Source organism: Rhea americana, unplaced genomic scaffold, assembly GCF_003343005.1.
Source record: "Rhea americana isolate MKP2758 unplaced genomic scaffold, rheAme1 scaffold_85, whole genome shotgun sequence".
NCBI classification, from domain to species: Eukaryota; Metazoa; Chordata; class Aves; order Rheiformes; family Rheidae; genus Rhea; species Rhea americana.
Genome location: NW_028187034.1, coordinates 73,343 through 91,253, shown reverse-complemented (window position 1 = coordinate 91,253; position 17,911 = coordinate 73,343). Strand labels below are relative to the sequence as shown.

Sequence of the window (17,911 nt, the reverse complement as noted above, 5' to 3'; positions counted from 1 at the left end):
TCCCTCTGCACGTGCTCTGCTTTTCTACGATTTCTGTGAAACAGCTCAGCTACCAGCACTGAGAATTCAGCATAGGGCAGTGTCCCGGTTTCACCTGCTGTTTTGAACATCACCCACCTCTTGCCCTCTCGTTTCTGTTCCGCGGAGTTTTGCTTGCAAATGAGGCTAAGGAAAAAGTAGCAGAAGTCCTTAGCTTCCTCCACGAGCAATGTACAGACCTGGACTGCCCCAGGGGTGATGCTAAGCCCTCATATTTGGCTTCTGCAGTGGGTTGTCCTTTGAAGAGCCCCGCAGTGCTGCAGAGGGTCAGCATCGCTGCGCTCAGGTCCCCTCTGCCCGTTCCTCTCTTCTGCCCTAAGAGCCCTCTCAGGCCACAGAGGTGCTAAGGACTGAAGGGAAATTCCCGCACCTGATACAGCCAAGGGGTGTCTCAGCTCCTGCTGACCCTCCCAGGAGTAGGCGGTGGGGGACAGACGGGGGCATTTCCCTAGTGTTTCTGGCCAGCCCTGCCCCTCCGCACAGTGTGATGGGACTCCTCCAGCAAGGCTCAGGCAGCCAGACGCTGCGGGTGCCTGGGACCTTACAGCGAGTGACACGTTATGAAGATGGCCAGCACCACACTGTGCTGCTACCAGCTGTTCCACCTGAACGTCTCCACAAGCAAACCGTGAGCAGATCCCCATCCCAGCTCTTGCTGTGGCAGAGATCACTGCCTCCCTCCCCATCAGGGGACAGGACAGGCGGGAGCTCACACAGTCCCCCTCCGGCAGYGTCGGGTATGCTACCTCCCGGCAAGGCTTTGCTGAGGCTGGTTTGGGAGCTTTTCTGTGCCTGGGAGTGGGCAGCACCACCAGCGCCCAGACACAACCAAATCATTGAGGGTAATGTGCTGTCGTGCTGCAAACATCTGGCTAGGTGGGTTCACCTAGTTCAACTATGTTTACATGAGGGCAGAAATCTCACTGGAACATGAGGCTGAAAGCAGCTTTAAACCAGCTGGGTGACCTTCACCTTTCCACAACATGACTTGGCCAGTGCTAAGTACTGCTAACACCCATTGCTGCTCTCTCAGGACACAGAGGCCTYCAGGAGACAGCGCTCCAGAGCCAGTGAAAGCCAGAGTCAGCTGAAGTCAAAGAGCCATTTCCCTTCGAGCCCTTTGCAACTTGCTCCAGCAGCAAGGGATGGAAATGTGGTTTGGTCAGCCTGGAAGTGAAAACTAAACTAACCAGCCCAGATTGAATTTTGCATAGTAAGCGGTTATAACGAACCACTTACAGGAGAGTTGCAGGCTTTGGCTCACTCACATGAATGGCTTGGTGAGTATATTTGAATGGCAAATCAACCTGAGAAAATACGAAGGTGCTTGCAAAYGATTCCAACACAGGAGTGATGTTTGCCCAAAGCACTGATTTGTTGCAATTTACTCTGCTGTCCGCAGTATAACTATCCCCCTTCCCAACAATCGAATAAGGCTCAGACACCGCACTTGCAACTGCAGCAAAATCCCAGCGTGGCCACTACACAGCCACGCTCTTCAGCGTATAATTCACTTTGACTGCAGGAGCCCTCCTAAAAACGACGCTCGAAACGAGCAATGTACCTAGATACTTGCTGAAGTAAGGCTCAAATTGGGAACAAAGCACACCAGAAAATATAAATACATTCCAGTGGCACCTGCAAAATTACAATAGCACCTAAGCAGGAACAGCAGTCATATGAACCTTTGTGTGTTCCAGTACCAACCACTGCTCCAAATCAGTTGGAAGTGGGTCACCGAGACAGTTTTTGTAGCTGATTCATTTTCCTTGTTAGTATGATGCATCATGCTGCATTGCAGCCTCCCACCACATCAGTCATGAATAGTCCTGGGACAGTCTCACTCACCTCCACCGCATTTCTGCCCTCCCCTGTCAAGTGCCTGCACCCTGGACAGCTCCAGTTCCCCCCCCCACACACACACCTTTTTTTAAATTTTTCATTTTAAAGGCTGGACAATGCCCTGTTGAGCCAATATCGCAGAATGGCTGAGGTAGGAAGGAACCTCCAACTTCAGCTGTACAGTGATTTTGACTACAGGCTCTTTGGACAGTCAGGTGCCAAACTCAAGCTGGTTTCAGCCCTGGAGCATCGACAGGGACTGTAATATTGCAAGAGGAATGAGTCACACGTGTTTGGACATGAGCAAAGCACCAGTTCAGGATGAGAAGCAAAGAAGTGAGTTTCCGCTGCACTGCAACAGGCCCYGCAGCCGCCTGCCTCCAGCGGGGAGCTTGTCACCACATTACAGTCAGCTGCAAGGCTCCGGCTGACAGCCTCCCCTCTCCTCCTTCTCCTCCTCCAGCCGAAGCACCTCAGTGCTAAAACTGCAGGGCTGCACTGCATGAGTCTGTGGCCTTATCTCTGTATTCAACAGCACCTACTAATAGGTCTTGTGCTTGTCCTGAACCTTTATGTACTGGCTTGGTGTAAAATGGTGATCTATTTTGCACAGGCTGAACACAGGATAGCTTAATGGATTTCAATGGCCTCATTAAGGATGTGATGTAGCAGAGAGCAGACATGCAGATTTGGCCCATGCCCCTTCTCTMCCGATCAGTACCTGGGCATGATGCCTCAGCTATGCTTCCAAAGCAGAAGGAAAGCAACAGGGGAGTGATGTATTAGGTGAGGAAAAAGAGGGGAGGATGAAATGCTGCAAATGCAGAGAGCTTGGAAGGTGGAAAAGAAATGCTAGTAGCCCTGAGCCATGCTCCTTCCTGTGTCCTCCAAGAGATCTACCATCTGCATGAAAGTGGTTGACTCCCTTTCAAAAATAGCCCTTTCCACAGCTTTTAGGGGCTCTCCCGATAATGTGCATGACCCCATTGACTTCTGAACGTTTGACGTTTTAAAGGGTCTGGCTGAAAATAGGAGCAGCCAGACTAGTACAGGTTGCTGCAAGGAAGGACGTGCTGAGGAAGCAAGATGGTAATGCAAACACATGTGCCTCCAAGATGAGGAGACACAACTGCCCTTCCTTTCTCTATAGAGATCAGCAGATCCTTTCTTCCATCTTTCAACTCAGTGAGTGCATTCACATACGATCGTAGCTGGTCCTGCCCTCAGCAARCCCACCAGTCAGCCAGAGAGGCTAGCTGGGGCAGAATTTACTCTGGCCTTGATAAGAGGCAGCAACACAGTCACCATTAGTTAGCCCGCCACAATTAGTTAATCTGTCACTGGATGGGGACAGGGAGATAAAATGGGTGAGGGGCTAGGACAACAGGGCAAACACCAGTCCTTGTGGGATCAGATTTTTCCTTCTTTGCTTCCTTCTACCATTAGAGTTTGGATGGAGACTGGCTCCAAGGAATATTTCTGGACCAGTCTGTATGGTTCACTGGCCTCCTGTCTCTGGGTGTACGAGTCCCTCACACTTGCCTTCCCCAGCAGAGCTGGCACTGACAGCAACAGCGCTGCAGGAGCTCAACCAGCATAGGATGCAGCAGGCTGATAAGAGACCATGCAGCAACATAACCTCTCCCATCACCTGAACTAAACCATACACTTTAGGATGGGGGCAGGTACAGCTYTGTAACCCCCATATGATCTTGTCTCTAAGCTAGGTAACTAGGACTGGAAATCCCTGGTGATAAATACAGACATGATGCCTGCAAGGTTTCCCCTGGACCATTCATTTTGTTTGATGATGCTTTAAAGAGACATTTAATGAGGATAATCAGATTCAAATCTTCTCTACTCTTGGGTAGCAGAGCAATTTAGTCCCCCTCAAACTCTATTTCCCCCTTCTTATATGAATGACTCTGGGGTTTCCTTTGCTTTTTTGCATTGCACCTATTTTGATTCTTTGATGTGACCWTCGCAATCAATATTCACTACATTTAAACTTTAATTAGCATCAAATCAGACTCACTTTTTACTCATTTCCTCATAGTAATATGATGCTGGTCTATGTTTCAATTCTCACTTTGGGGGCAGGGAACACTGCAGCCTGGTTAAAAATTTCTTCTTTACCCAATTAAATCAGAACCACTTAAAGAAGATCCACACACATTTCAGCCTAGTAATAGAGTTGARCTTTGGGAAGCAGAGGGGAAGGTCTCAATCACACTCTGCATTCAGTACAGACCAGATGGTGAACATACTCACTATATAATTTATAGGCCACTATCACTATGTATTAGATCCATGCAGTGGCTGAACTAAGCCAAACCACAGCTAAATGTGCACAGAGCAGACTTTGGCAGGTGATATTCCAAGTGTAACTTAGATAAGAGGTWGAGCCAGGTCCACAGGCTGAAAAAAAAGCACAAGCTTCAGATTTGATCTCCTTCATAATRAAGAGCAGACAGCTTAATGCAGCAACCCTCACGTTGGAGGGGTTTACTCTTCCCTGCAGACTGGGCAAACTCCATCCATCCAGCCCACAAATTTGTGCTCGAACTAGGTTGTTGTTACACAACATCTGCACACAAGCAACTTTCCTTCAATTCCCCAGAAGGAGCTCAGGCACAGCAGTATGAGCATGACAGAATAGTTCAGGGCCAGGTGTTGTTTTTTGTCTGCATTCCTTCTGGGCTGTGCCACTGAGCTGGCGTGGGACATGCTGGATATCGTGAAGCCTAAGAAGGATAAAAGCTATCAGGGTAGATCTATTTTCATACTGCCTAAGCCTCCCCATYCCCTGCCTGTTACCCGAACATGCATTTGGCACAGCCCAGCAGAGATGCTGGAGAGGCATGAAGGACCTTTAAATGAAAATAAGAGGGAGCACTGCCCAGGCTGGCCAAATCACATTGTAATGAAGGAGCAACAGGATGGAAAAGATCAAAAGGAAAACTGAATAGTAAAAACATTCCCAAAGTGGGGTGATGGCAATTTTGGCCCAGTCTTAAGGTAGCAAAGCTTTCATTCCTTCTCTGTATTGCTTAAAAGCGCCCTGGACAGAGCCTTGGAGAACACCATGCTCAGATCTCGTYTCTACAAGCCCAAGCTGTGCTTGAACAGAGAAACTGCCGAGACACAGCACTGTCCCAGGGCTTCCCCAGCTCCAATGCCTGTGATTCTCTGCTGCTCAGCATAACAACATGAGGCACTGAGTCACCTCTCGATCCCACAGTGGGGCTTGAGGATTAATTAGTTAATGCTGGCACAYTGCTTTGAAGAGAAGTGCTCTCCTGCAGTAAGAGCTACAGGTTGTTTCATAGACAGCTGAGTTGAATGTAGCTCTGCCTTCACATTTGTTGACTCTGGAAGAGTTAGAAAAAGGAACATAGCAAGGGGAAAAAAATGAACATGTACGTTCACACTTGGAGAATGTCAACACTGCTGTTCAATCTAGGCAGGCAGCTAGCACTACAGGTTCAGGACAATTTTAAAGACAACTAGTGCAGGTACTGATAGTGTCTCAAAGATCACCGAATCTCAGTAAACACCCATGCATTAGGCAAACTAAAGTTCCACAATACTGTGACTACAGAGCCAGCAGGGCTTCAGCAAGCCATTATAACGCTATGCCTGGGCCGTCCACAGTACCGCACTGTTACYCCTTCATTGCAGGATGAGCACGCTGTGGGAGAAGATAGCGTCAGCGGAAAGACAGAAAAGCAAAATGCTCTATTGCCAAAAAATGGCAAGAGTTTCTTTATCATGTTCAACTCCACGCAGGCTTTTTAGATCTTTTTGGTGCTCACCATTGGCCCTGTGCCTTGCTCCTGCCTGGAAACCACTCTAGAAGAAGTGGTTGCTTTAGTTGATCCTGGCACAGCTTGTTATAGAGCAGAAAAGGCAACAGCAGCAGTATCTGAAGGCTAGAAAGACACAGCAGATCCTGTACTTTGGGGCTAGGGCCAGGTTTCCCAAGGGGAGGTGGCTTCTCTGTCTTTGTTTTTGTCCTCACCCCACCTCAGTGCTTCTTCCTGTGATGTGCAGAGCCCCGAGGGCTCTCACACCAAGCCCACAGCTGCACCTGTGCCTGGCGGCGCAGAGGCAGCCTGGGTCTATGTAAAATATGGGCTCTCTTTCACACATCGCTGAGTTCCCTGAGCAAAGGACATAGCAAGGCGGGGGAGCTGGGGCACAGGCGCAGCGTCTCTCCCGACTCCTCGCAGACGTCGCTTTGTGACAGACGTTACTATGCCAGAACGCCCTGCACACAAAACAGCCTCTTCACAACTCCCTTGACTCGATAAACTAGAGAGAGAGAAGGGATCTCAATATCATGGCATGTACCACCCCTCTAGATAAAGCCTGTGGCGAGGCAAGCGCAGCCCAGAACGGGCCAGGAGCCTSCACTACTCGTCTGCTGAGGAGTCTAAGCAAGACATCGCTTCTGAGTTCCCCCGCATCCAACATCTCTAGCAGTCCAGTTCTTCGCAGCCAAGACAGCCTCTTCTGTGCAGAGCCAACCCGAGGGGATACCATCCTGCCTAGCATCTAAGCATTGTATTAACAATGAGAAACATCCAGAGACTTTGATCCTCTCGTCCCCCAAGCCAATTCAAGGATAAAGCTATTGTGTGGGGAATTTCAGTATTTTAGAAGGTGTTCCAGTTCAGAACAAAACTAAACCACATTGAAAGGCCCTATGAGGAGGAATGAAGCCCAGTTTCAGGCAGCCTCCTTAGATGCCTGCTGCAGTCAGATGGCTGTTTCATGCTGCTTACCCACCTCGAAAACCATTTGGCTGGCAGGTTCTTGTCAAATGCTCATTTATCTTCACCCACAACTGGCAAAAATCAAGCTCTACTAAATAGGAGCAAACTGTTTCTTCTGAATGTTCCAGCCAGTTCTAGACTCATAACCCAAAGGACTCCAAAACATGGCAGAAGTGTCAATTCATTCTAATCAAACCCCTCTGGAGAAGGTGGTTATTATTTTACAGACCATGTAAGCAAGGCACAGAACTTCAACACACATGCCCAGAGTCATGCAAAGAACCTACCACAGGGCAAACGGGCCCAGCATTTCTGGCTTCCAGCTCTGGGCTGTGCCAGCTATTGCTTTCTCTCACATATAAATCACTTTTCCCCACTAGTGAAGGACAGCTGGTCACTGAATGGAAAGTGGCAGTTGTTCAACAGCCTACAGCAAAACTGCACACCAGCTTAGGATAGGAAGTGAAGAATACTCAGTACACAGAGGAAGCTGCCAGGGGAACTGGGCCAACTGAAAGGAGACAGAACAGCTGGAATCTGGCCAGAGCAAAGCCCAGTGCTCTTACAGAATCAACAGCACAAGTTAAAAACTCCACAGAATAAGAGTACAGCAGAAAACTCCTCCCTTTCTTTTATGCCCTTTCTCATAAAGGAGGCCTGCAGCAGATCAGATTTTTCTCCCAGGTATCTCTGTAATCCAGGTCAGTTCAGGGCAGCAGGGCACACACAAATCTCTTCCCACTCACCACTTCTGCTGTGGACAGCAGTCAAGACTCAAGCTACCAAGCAGCTCTTACAGGATCACAGCTGCTGTGTGTCCTGACCAACCTGGCATAGCCYAGCCAGGTCCTCCTAACTACAGATCTTGGCAAGCAGAGAGATACAGCTTTAATCAGTCAAAAAGCAAATATTAAGATAGCCTTGAATCAAAACCTCTACCACCAGTTTCAAGGTTTGGAGGACAGAAAAATCTTCAGAGCTAGAATTATCTCTGATCTGTTCCAGACCAGAGAGATCTACAATATACCCTACACCAGGGCAAAGACTCTCTCCCCTGTTAGTATAGACTGAGCACGTTGCATGTCTTCTCCACATTTAAAGGTTGGTCTGACGTAACTGCTGATGTTGCTAAGCCAGCAAAAACCTTCACTTGCAAAACCTGGGCTAGCGAAGAGCTGTAATACAATTAACACCAACCATGCTGATGTSTGCTGAAATCACTTATAGAGCATCTCCACAAGCAGCTCAGCTAGCAGGCTGAAGATATAAAACCTTCTTCAAGTGCCTGGGCTGAAGGCAAAAACCYGTGGGACCCACTGTGGTAGCAGAAGAGACTCCATCAGTCTCCCTCAGATCTGCCAGAATGAAAGCATTGCAACACTGAGGCTTACACTAATGCAACTGATATAAAAGTGGTTGTATTACTGTAGAAGTACTTAAAGTGATTTTTCTGATGTAAACAGCTGACAAACATAAAACATGCCCACAAACCSATATAATCAAGCCAGAAAAGCTCGGGTAGTTTTGCTACAGACAGGAGAATTTCTTTTTGTGAACCTCCCGACAGATAGGAAACTGAGGTACGGAGACGAAGAGAAAATAAAAACTCCAAAACATTTTTGTTTGATTTCAACCAGCTTGGCAAGTTCCTTAATGATGTTTAAACACAACAGGCCCTGYGTCACTAATCTTAATGAACTTCAGGCCTTTCCTTGTGTCTGATCTCAATCCAAATACTACTTTCACAAACATTAGCACTCGCTACTCTATCTAGACAAAAGACATCCTCAGCTGCCTTGCCTTCTCTGTTAGGGGCATTGGTACGTCCTGTCTAAACTAATAGCTGACAGTTCCTAGAGGTATTTACATAGTTGTAGCTGTAGCTTTAGATGTGTCCCAACTACTTTCAGTTGTAAAACATGATGGACCTGAGACACAGTGTCATATTCTTATATACGCTCCACTTCCCCTGCCAGTTCTRTTAAAGACATTTTTTTAAGAGTAAGAAAAATATTTGCCCCAAGGTAAAGCGAGATGCTGTTCTTAAGGAACTAGATTTCATTTTGTACCAGCTGGGATTCAGCCACCTGTAGGAAGTGCAAACAGGCAGCATCTTTCCCCTTTGAAAGTAGAGGGAAGGAAATACAGTACCTGAAATATATCAAAGGAAGAAAACAAACAAAAACAAACAAAATCTCCCCCCAGAAAACATGTTTGAAGGTCTTAGAACACATAGATGGGTTGCTACAAAGTATTCTGGGTGAAACAAGGTTTCATTTTCACCATTAAAAAAAAAATCACAGTGAAAAATTACTTGAAACGGAGTGGATTTTACAATAGTTATTAGATGTAACTGGAGAGCAACCTAGGAGACAAAACAGTCATGCACCTTACAGTAGGTTGCAAAGGACAATAGAATTGCTCTTTTTTGTTGTTTTACACCGTAGCCCTTCCTCTCCTCCCCCAGACTGCACCTGCACATTAACAGCAAATCGAAACTAGTCTATTCTAAACCATGGGCTCATTTATTTTGAGGGACTCGAAGTGAGAGCGAGGCTAAGATAGCAAAACCAACTKAGAGAAACTTGTTTCTCAGCATGATTGCTCCTCTCCAGTGGCAAAGTCCTGGCTAGTACTACCAGGATTGCAAAGCTAGCTGAAAGTAGGGCATGTCCGTTAAGCTCCCCATCCTTCTTACATGGCCAAGAGAATCTGCACATCTCTCTTCCTGGCTACAGCCAGAAAGTCCAGCCCTTTTGGATACCATAAGGCAGCTGAATGGTTTAGCTCCTTTGTTCCCACTGACAAACAACCCCACCCTCCTCCCCCTCTCCCAGCAACAATACAACTGGAGCTGGGATTTGCGTGTCCTTTGAGCAAGGATACAGGCACTGCGCCTCGCTGAGCTGTCTCTGCAAGGACTGCCAACATGCACAGCTGATTAAGCCTGCAATGCTGCTTTCTGCTTTTTCCTCCTCACAGACAGATATCAGAAACAAGCTCAGGGAAACAGCACACTCAGCTAGAGCTCTGCATCTAGGAACATTAAAGCAAACTATYAGGGATTAAATAAATTAAACCAGAAGGGAGCTTAATTGATTGCCTCTAGACTTSATTCCTACCTGGCATCTAATTCTGGGTAAGAACCACCCATACACTCTATTCTGGAAAGTGGCTCAATTCAGTTYACGTAAAGGAATTTCTTCAGAAAACTTTTACCACCACCACGTGGCTGAAACAGTGACTGCAGCCCACCAAGTTACTGAACAGGAAGTTCAAAAACAGCAAGGACCAGTCTCACTGTCAGGGCAAACTGGTGGAAGTGTTCGTGGATTTTAGAGCCCATGTCACATATCTCAAAAAAGAGCATGCAACTAGTGTAAATATGATACATTTTATTAACTTAGAATTGCAAAATATACTATTAGCTTGCATTAAGAATAAGGCATGATTACTGCTGACAAGAACCTATCAATTAAGGGATTTACATGCAGCATGCACCCAACTTGCAAGAGACACCAGGTATTTTCTGAATGTTGCTGTAGTCAGATTCACTGTGTTCCATCTCTGATCAGCCCCAGAGTGCAGAGCTTGAGCACTAAGGATGCTGGAGGGACAAATGTAGCTCCTGGAGCTGAACTACCCTATTTGCAGAAGCTTGCTAAGGGCCAGCAGCTTCCACTATTGGGATATTTGGCTCTTTGAGAGAAAAGCTATCTCATTGCTCTTTACTTTGAAAGTATAGACTTATTTCCACCAGTGGCTGCATGTTTCTCTTCCTCTGCYCCACCTGTCCTGGCAATAACCCATTAAGTGCAGCAATACTCTCAGTTACAGTCCTTTTTACCTCTTCATTTCTCAACTCAGGACAGTTTGACTTCTCTGGAGGACAACTCCTTGGTCTGAAGGGATTGACTTGCAGCAGAACAGTCTAAGCTGCCGAAATCATGAGCAAAGACTTCAGTTATCCCAGGCCTGAGAGGGAACTTTCTTCTTTGAAGATACAAAAAAGGCTAAAGTGCTAAGTTATCTTCTTTAGTCCCTTCAACCTTGACTAGGTATCAGGCATGGAAACATTAAGTCGCTCACTGGGCAGATGCTCCCACAGCTGGATCATTAACTGCCAATTCCTGAACATCTAGAAGCTGCAGAACAGCCTTACTGTCACATTATTCTCTTGATGCAGAGACATCAAGTTTGTCAGTAAGGTTTTGTATTAGTCCAAGGTGCTATATTTCAGGTCAAAGGAAGTGGAAGCCTGGTGTCTCATCTGTGGTAGGTTTGGGCCACTGAAACTCAGACACCCAACTGTGATGTGCAGCACTTGGGACAGTGGCCTATTCTTCTCTTGATGTGCTCCTGGTAAAACATGTAGCTTCTGACCATTATTAATCTGGTGAAATCCAAACTTCAGTATAAAATAAGACTCAGATGTAATAACGGAGTTGCCAGGTCAAGCTATCCTCCCACAATGCCCCTGCCTTGCCCACTAAACAGGAATCAAGCTTTTCTTTATAGATTAGTAACTAGGAACAGCTCCAGATGAGTGTTCATAAAATAGGCAAAAGAACTTCCCAAAGTGTTTCCAGCTTGAATGCCTGGAAGTGAAGAACTGATGAACCTAGCTGGATTCTCACAATACAAGGTTATTCATCAGCAGAGTTCCTCACCAATGAGCCAAAGGACAAGGCAGAAACCCCTGGTATGTGACCAGCACAGATCTGCAACATTCGGAGAAGTCGCTGAGCAGTGGCAACTCGTATCCCTTCCAACTGGAAACAAAAACAGAGAAATTTATTAAAAAAAAAAAAAAGGAAAGCGGCACTTGGCTAGTAAACAAGGAAAAACTGGTAGCATTAAAATCAGCATTAAGTATGTTTCCGGACGGCTAGATACAGACACAAGCCCAAACAGCACAATTTACCTGCTTAACGTCAGAGAAGGAGTACAGGAGTTACACCAGCTGAAAGATCCAGAGAAAGTTTTAGGTGCCCAACCTCACTCCGATTTGCTGAGAGAGGGAAGGGCAAACAAGAGGATTGCCAAAGGCACAAAAACCTGTCTGCTGGTGAGGGGGAAGAGGTCCCTCAGTGAGGTACAATAAGTACATGGAAAAGTGAGATGTGCTACCCYGAGTGACAAGCTCTCCCTTCAGCTTTTCAAAGTGAAGGGTAACTGAGGAGAGTGGCGTATCAGATTGCAAAACAGTCTATGAAGTATGAAAACCTGGGTAACAGGAAGTGTTGTGTGTGCAGTGTGAAGAATCACTTGACAGATAACAGCTCAGGGGCTCCAAGGAAGAAGAGAAAATGCTTTAAGGAGCAAACATACCAAGGATCTGCACATCAAAATTCTTTGCTAAATTAGGATGGCTTGGTTTTCAGAGACTTTGAAGTAGCACAGGAAGTTGCAATCAATATAGAAGACTCATTTCAAGGACAGCCAGACCCCTATACCTCTACTATTCTTGTAGAAAGAATCTGGTTTCTGGCACCAATGCATGATAGTAGTGTATGAACGGTATATTTATTACTAACAACGATCATAATAAGAATCARAGAGCAGGGGAATCCACAAATTCCTTCAGACATCTTACCTCCAGCTCACAGTATAGTACAGGACTGCAATAGACTTCTCCCAGTTTCCAGATGGTATTCATCTCTATGCTGCAGTAATTCACTCTACCAACTATAGAAAAGGGTTTTTCCACATTACAAGGCCCATAATCAACATTCAGTGAAAAAAAGTACCAGAAAATTTCACATTCACAAAATGATCCAGGGCAAACTTTGAGAGCATCATATTTGGTAAGGCAACAATAAGTAGTACAAACTCAATGGTACAAAATTAGCACTGGGCATTAGTATAGAAGTCTCATAATRTGGACAGCAGGAATAGTATGACCACATTAATGAGTACTGCAATGTTGTTAATATTTTGGATAGGGGATCTGTACAGTGTCATCAGGGGCAAAATATTCCACCCATCCATTAATCAGAAGCGGTCCTGTCTCATCATAGAATTGCAGTGCTCCTATCTCCAGGGCTTCACCCTATCATAAGAATTATARCACAAGGCAATGCTGAGGCTCCTTCCTTTCCCACCCCAGAAGAAGCCCTCCTATGACCCCAAAATTCCAGGGACATGGCAGCTCTGTTCCAACAGAGCAGTGTAGGCTGTTCCCTCCAGTTCCTCAGAGCTGAGCCTGGGAGGCTATTGAGACAAGACCTTTTTTTTGCTCAGAAGCAAGGGAGAGAAAAATTTTAGAGGCACAATGGGACCAGACAGCATGCAGCAGGGATACCAATCATATATTAAAAATATACTTAATAGTTTAGTAGCTTTGCCATTTGGATTCATTTCATTACCACAGCATCATATGCTCCTCATTGTTAATGGAGACTATCATTAAGACAGATCTGCAAGAGCAGACAGAACAGACTTCTGCAGTACCATAGGAAATCAATAACATAATTCATATTTAAAGAATTAGGGACAGAAGAGAAGTCTAACTAGAAGTGAGCAAAAATCACGCTTTTTAAACCTGTAGTTAAAAAAACAATAAAAAAAACATTTCAACTAAGTTCAACTATTATTTAAACAAAGCTTTTGACAAAAATACTGCTCTGTTTTGTTTCAAGTTAAGTTACTGCCATGTTTTAAGAAGAGCAACAGTGAGTTGTGCTGCTGAGAGATGAAGAAAAGGGCAGATGCCATACATACCCCCAGTGACAAGGAAGCATACTTTCCCCAGGAAAAAGCTGGCATCCACATGAGCTAGCGAAGCTTCAACATTCTTTAAGCTGTCAGAAAAGCACAAACAATCCAGTTGGACAAGAAGGTAGAAAAACTGCAGCACAAGAACAAAGGGAATAACTTTCAGAAGTCCAAAAAAAATAGCCAACGATGCTAAAATATGCTGATTCATGAGCTGACAGAATCATGCTCTATACAAAAAGCATGGCAGCAGAGACCTCTAAYACCCACAGCTGTTGAAGAATCTAGAAGATATCCTTTCTACTCAAGACTTAGCATTAGTCTAACTTAATTGTTAGACTAGTTTGAGCAGCRTCCTCTAAGATTTGCAGACACTAACCATCCCAGCTTATTAAGATCCATTGAAACTTCAGCACTACTTACACTCTTCCAAAAGAGCTAACCCACACATTTCTGCAGCAACATCTGTGCTGTAAGTACGCAGCTGGGCCTGTTGGTAAACGTTTTGGTAAACGGAAGCCCAAGATCATCAGTCACAAGCTAAATAAGTAACAAAATACTGACATTTGTGGTCTAGGAAGTCTTTACTCATGACTTGGGGACACAAATAAGATGACTACAAAGAAAAGCACAAGATGAAAGAGGCATTGATCCCTGAAGTATTCCTTTTCTCTAAAGAGATATTTGCAGTGCTGATCCCACTTAGTCAGCAGTGCCAATGAAGTGCCAACACAGACACAGCAACTGGCTGATTATTAGGTAGTACTGCCTGGTGCATGTGCCAGCCATCTGCATACTACAGAACTTAGGAGCACTTCTATCACTTCCACCTAATTTTACAGGCAGTGTCTTTCCAAATCTCAGCTCATATCACTTCATATCTGGATCCAGGAAGAAATTCTGCCTTCTCTGCTATGGTAATTAATGCATAATAGCCATGTTCACAATCCTACCTAATCCTTTCTTTGAGGCTGGATAACAACTGCATATATTAGTGAGCTGTTCTACCACAGCAAATCTTGGGTTTGAGGTCCAGTATTCAATGTTTCTGACACAAGGAATTAAAAAAAAAAAATGCAGATTTAGCCATCAATTCAAGAAAGGCTATCAGCTTACCGATCACAGTTTTGCCCTTCTTTTACCTGTATTTGCTCTTGATGTCAATCATAAATGCAATCAGATCTATCCTGGGCCGAAGGTGATCTCTCTCTGAAGGTAAGGGGAGGGACGTTGCTAGGTGACTGAAAAACAAATTTGCCAGTTTACCCAAATAGCTTGACAAGACAGCATCCACTTAAACATTGCAGTTCCCCATGTGGTAAGTTACCAGGAAGCAGATTTGGTGCTGGCTACTTACGAAATACTTAGGCACCAAAGAGCTACTGTGATTCATTAAGCGGTATCCTCATATCCCCCTTAAGCCTATTCATAGTTGTTGACAGCCACAGTTGATACTTGCTAGTCTAAGATGCTTATAACAGGAAGCTTAACATAGCATAACGGGAGTGACACATAGGAAAATGTTCTTCCCACAGGTTTGTATGGTAATAATTTTATTTAATTTTTAAGAAGTGACCTTTCTAACAAAATTAACCTCAATGCTTTACTGGTATATTTCTCTATCAAATTTCAGYTAAAACATGTCAATACTTTCCTGTCAGATTCCAGAGATACTGACCATACACTCACATAGAAGCAGCTGTCTCCTAGGTATCCACACTGCACAGAGTTGTGTTATATTTGCAGAATCTTAAACTAGAAATTTGTCACCAGTATAGCTTTACAGATGAAGTTATAGCTCAGAAGGAGCTTACTGGTTCTGTTGTTATACCATTACACCTCTTTTTGTTCCCTTCACTGTCTCAGGATTTAGTAGGTTAGTTCAGGCACCCTGAACTAGATCTATACTACAGTAAAGCCACTGCTGACACAGCTACTGGGAGAAGAATTACAGTTTTTATTTTTTTTAAACCCTTCTTCCCAATGAAATRAAAGGTCTGTGTAACACACAGCTTTGTTTCTGGAAGATCATCTTAAGGATAGGTTGGAAGAACAAAAACTCCAGAATTTCAGTYTCTCTCACATACCATTGCCTTGCTAGAAGAGAATAGAGAAACTCTTAGACTCACATCTACCAATTAGAACTTTGGGATTTAATAGTTTTCCCCAGCAATAGCAAACTACAGAATATATTTCCTTCTATTACTCCTATGTAGTTTTGCTAGCATCAGCAAATAGTTAGCCGCATTTTGGAACAAAAGAATGAAAAAATATGTTTTATATTCTCAAGCATGCATTTATACACATACCTTACCCTACTTTATGTTAAGGGAACATACAAGATGACCACATATTCTACTTTCTTAGCTAAATTTTTAATGTACTCCATATCTAGATTTGCAATATAGGYGTCTGCCAGCCTCTAAACAAAGATGTTTTCTTTCCTATAAGTATGGAAGGTACAATTTAACAATGCATTTTGAAACTAACAGAAGATACGAGTGAATTGTGCTTGGAAGATGCATTGCAATACAAACAAGGTGAGATTTAGTGAGAAACTTTGGTGAAAATACCAGATATCCTTAGTTTAATATTTATATATATATATACATACATATATATACACACATATAAAAGAGCTCCATGATTTGGAATTCTGCTATATTCAAGATACCATCATTAGACGATGCCAGTAGTCTCCAGACCATTCAGGTAGGTCTACCAGACAYAATATTATTTTGTAGTGTGCATAATCCCAAAGCAACACAGCAGGGAAAAAAGAGTTGTCACGGACCTCTGTTCCCCTATTGACTCTATCACAGGAGCATTCCTCCTGACATAATCACTGTTATGTGAGCATAAGCTTCAATGCCTTTTAACTGCCTAACTGGAGTACCAGTAGCCATCTAGTTATAGCACTTCAGAGATTAGCACAGGCTGCAGTATTAGCATAGAAAATTGGATGATTAATTTGCTATCAGTTAGCACAAGTCTCTGGGATGCCATGATCAGAATGGGACAGATATTCAAACTAGCTAGCAAAACATGAATTCACACTTGCCTTTACTGCACAGTCTAGGACTGCAGCAAATAAACACAAACACCTTCTGAAAATATGACTAAACTCATTTGCTTTTGGCAAGAAAGCTGTCAAGGTTGTTATCCAGTAAAAAAAAATAATTAGGCAAGCTTTTAGACAGGACTCATCGTGCAGCTAAAGTTAAAATTCCAAATGCATCTTAAGTGCTTGAGGAAAAGCTTGTACAAGCCTACAAAACAGATTCTGGCTAAGAATAGTATTAGAASTAATGGACATTTTCCAGGAAAACTTAGTTGGTTTCAAGTAGTTGCAGGAATTTTACTTGTCTCAGTTTTCTGTGGATGTTTAATCCCCACATATACCCCTCTGMCAAAAAAMCAAACAAACAAAAAACCAGAATGGTGCCCCTATTGTATTCTTGCACTTTTTAAATCAAACATCTGTGCAACATACAAAGGCCAACAAAAAAGGCACAATAAACAAGAAAAATAAGGGAGAATTTCTTCCACTCCCACTTCCAAATTACTTTTTCTGAAGAAAAAGTTTGTCTTTTGTAGGTGACAGACACATCTATGCAGTACTGCACACCAGYGTTCACAAAAGCAAGTTCTGTCTTTGAAAGGAAGGCACATTAGCTACCTTAGTTCCAACTACTACCACTTGGTAGAAACTGCATTGATACACAAGTTTCTTATCTGCACTTCAGAAGCAGAAACTTGTGGATCAGCATCACCCCCTCTGCTCATGTTTCGCCCCCTAAACCARATGACAGCAGCACGTGTATGAGCTCCTCATGGGCATTTGCCTGGAGAGGGTATGGGAACCGCTGGCGGGGGGCAGGCCCCAAGAGCGCTGGCGAGACTCGCATTCCTCCCTCCCTCCGGACTCACATACTGATCTTGAAGTTTTTCTTCTCTCGGAGAATCGCCTCTGCGAGCTTCTGCTGGAGACTCTCATCCGACCCCACCAGCTGCTCGGCGAGACGGAAAGAAACGCCGTCAGACACTGCCCCAGGAAGGGCGCGGCTCCAAGCGGCCACCGCCGCGGAGGCGGCGCGGCCCGGGGCGGCCGGCCCAGGGCAGCACCCCGCAGGGCCCGGGGCCCGGGGGAGGAGCGGGGGCGGAACCGCCTCCGCGGAGGTGGCGCAGACCCGCCGCCTCCCGGGCGCCCCCACCTGACCTGGACGTAGGGCCCCGCCCCCGGCGCGGGGGAGGGGAGGGGACACGAACGTGGACGGCGCAAGCTCCGCCCCTCCGGGCGCGGGGGCGGGGCCAGCGCCGCCGGTGCCGTTGCCGTTGCCTCACGGCTCGCGACGGGGGAGGCAGAGAGGTGAGGAGAGGGGGGGAAGGGGGCGGCCCGGTCCCGCCAGACTTACCAAGACCGCGGCGGAGTTGAGCGCCGGGAGCTTGTCGAAGGGCCTCACCACCGCCATCGCCGCGGGAGGCGGCGCCGCCCGCGCGGCGCGATTCAAACCGCCGCCGCGCTCTGCGTCACG

At 45.4% G+C, this 17,911-nt stretch overlaps 1 protein-coding gene across 2 annotated transcripts; it reads right to left on the bottom strand.

The window, feature by feature from the left end:
* Positions 1 to 10,034: 10,034 nt before the first annotated feature.
* On the bottom strand, positions 10,035 to 17,911 carry CENPM (centromere protein M). 2 transcript variants are annotated; one of them, XR_014898058.1, is made up of 7 exons: positions 17,792 to 17,911; positions 17,307 to 17,386; positions 14,519 to 14,617; positions 13,383 to 13,462; positions 12,256 to 12,347; positions 11,584 to 11,670; positions 11,356 to 11,431 (listed from the first exon to the last, which is right to left on the bottom strand). XR_014898058.1 is itself a non-coding variant. In XM_085323449.1 (6 exons), the coding sequence occupies exons 1-6, from the start codon at positions 17,846 to 17,848 to the stop codon at positions 11,306 to 11,308; spliced, it is 534 nt and encodes a 177-aa protein (XP_085179575.1). In that variant the 5' UTR covers positions 17,849 to 17,910; the 3' UTR covers positions 10,035 to 11,305. The 2 variants fall into 2 exon arrangements, 1 of the variants encoding a protein (XP_085179575.1); XM_085323449.1 differs by lacking the exon at positions 11,584 to 11,670 and having other exon boundaries at positions 10,035 to 11,431; positions 17,792 to 17,910.

Bases quoted from the DNA above. Each gene is read 5' to 3' on its own strand.
- CENPM (XM_085323449.1), bottom strand. From the start codon at position 17,848: ATGGCGGTGGTGAGGCCCTTCGACAAGCTCCCGGCGCTCAACTCCGCC. The intron at 13,463-14,518 runs GTAAAAGAAGGG...CTTTTCTGACAG, and splicing joins GACATCAAGAGCAAATACAG to CTTAAAGAATGTTGAAGCTT. The intron at 11,432-12,255 runs GTAAGATGTCTG...TTTTGTTTCCAG, and splicing joins TACTATACTGTGAGCTGGAG to TTGGAAGGGATACGAGTTGC.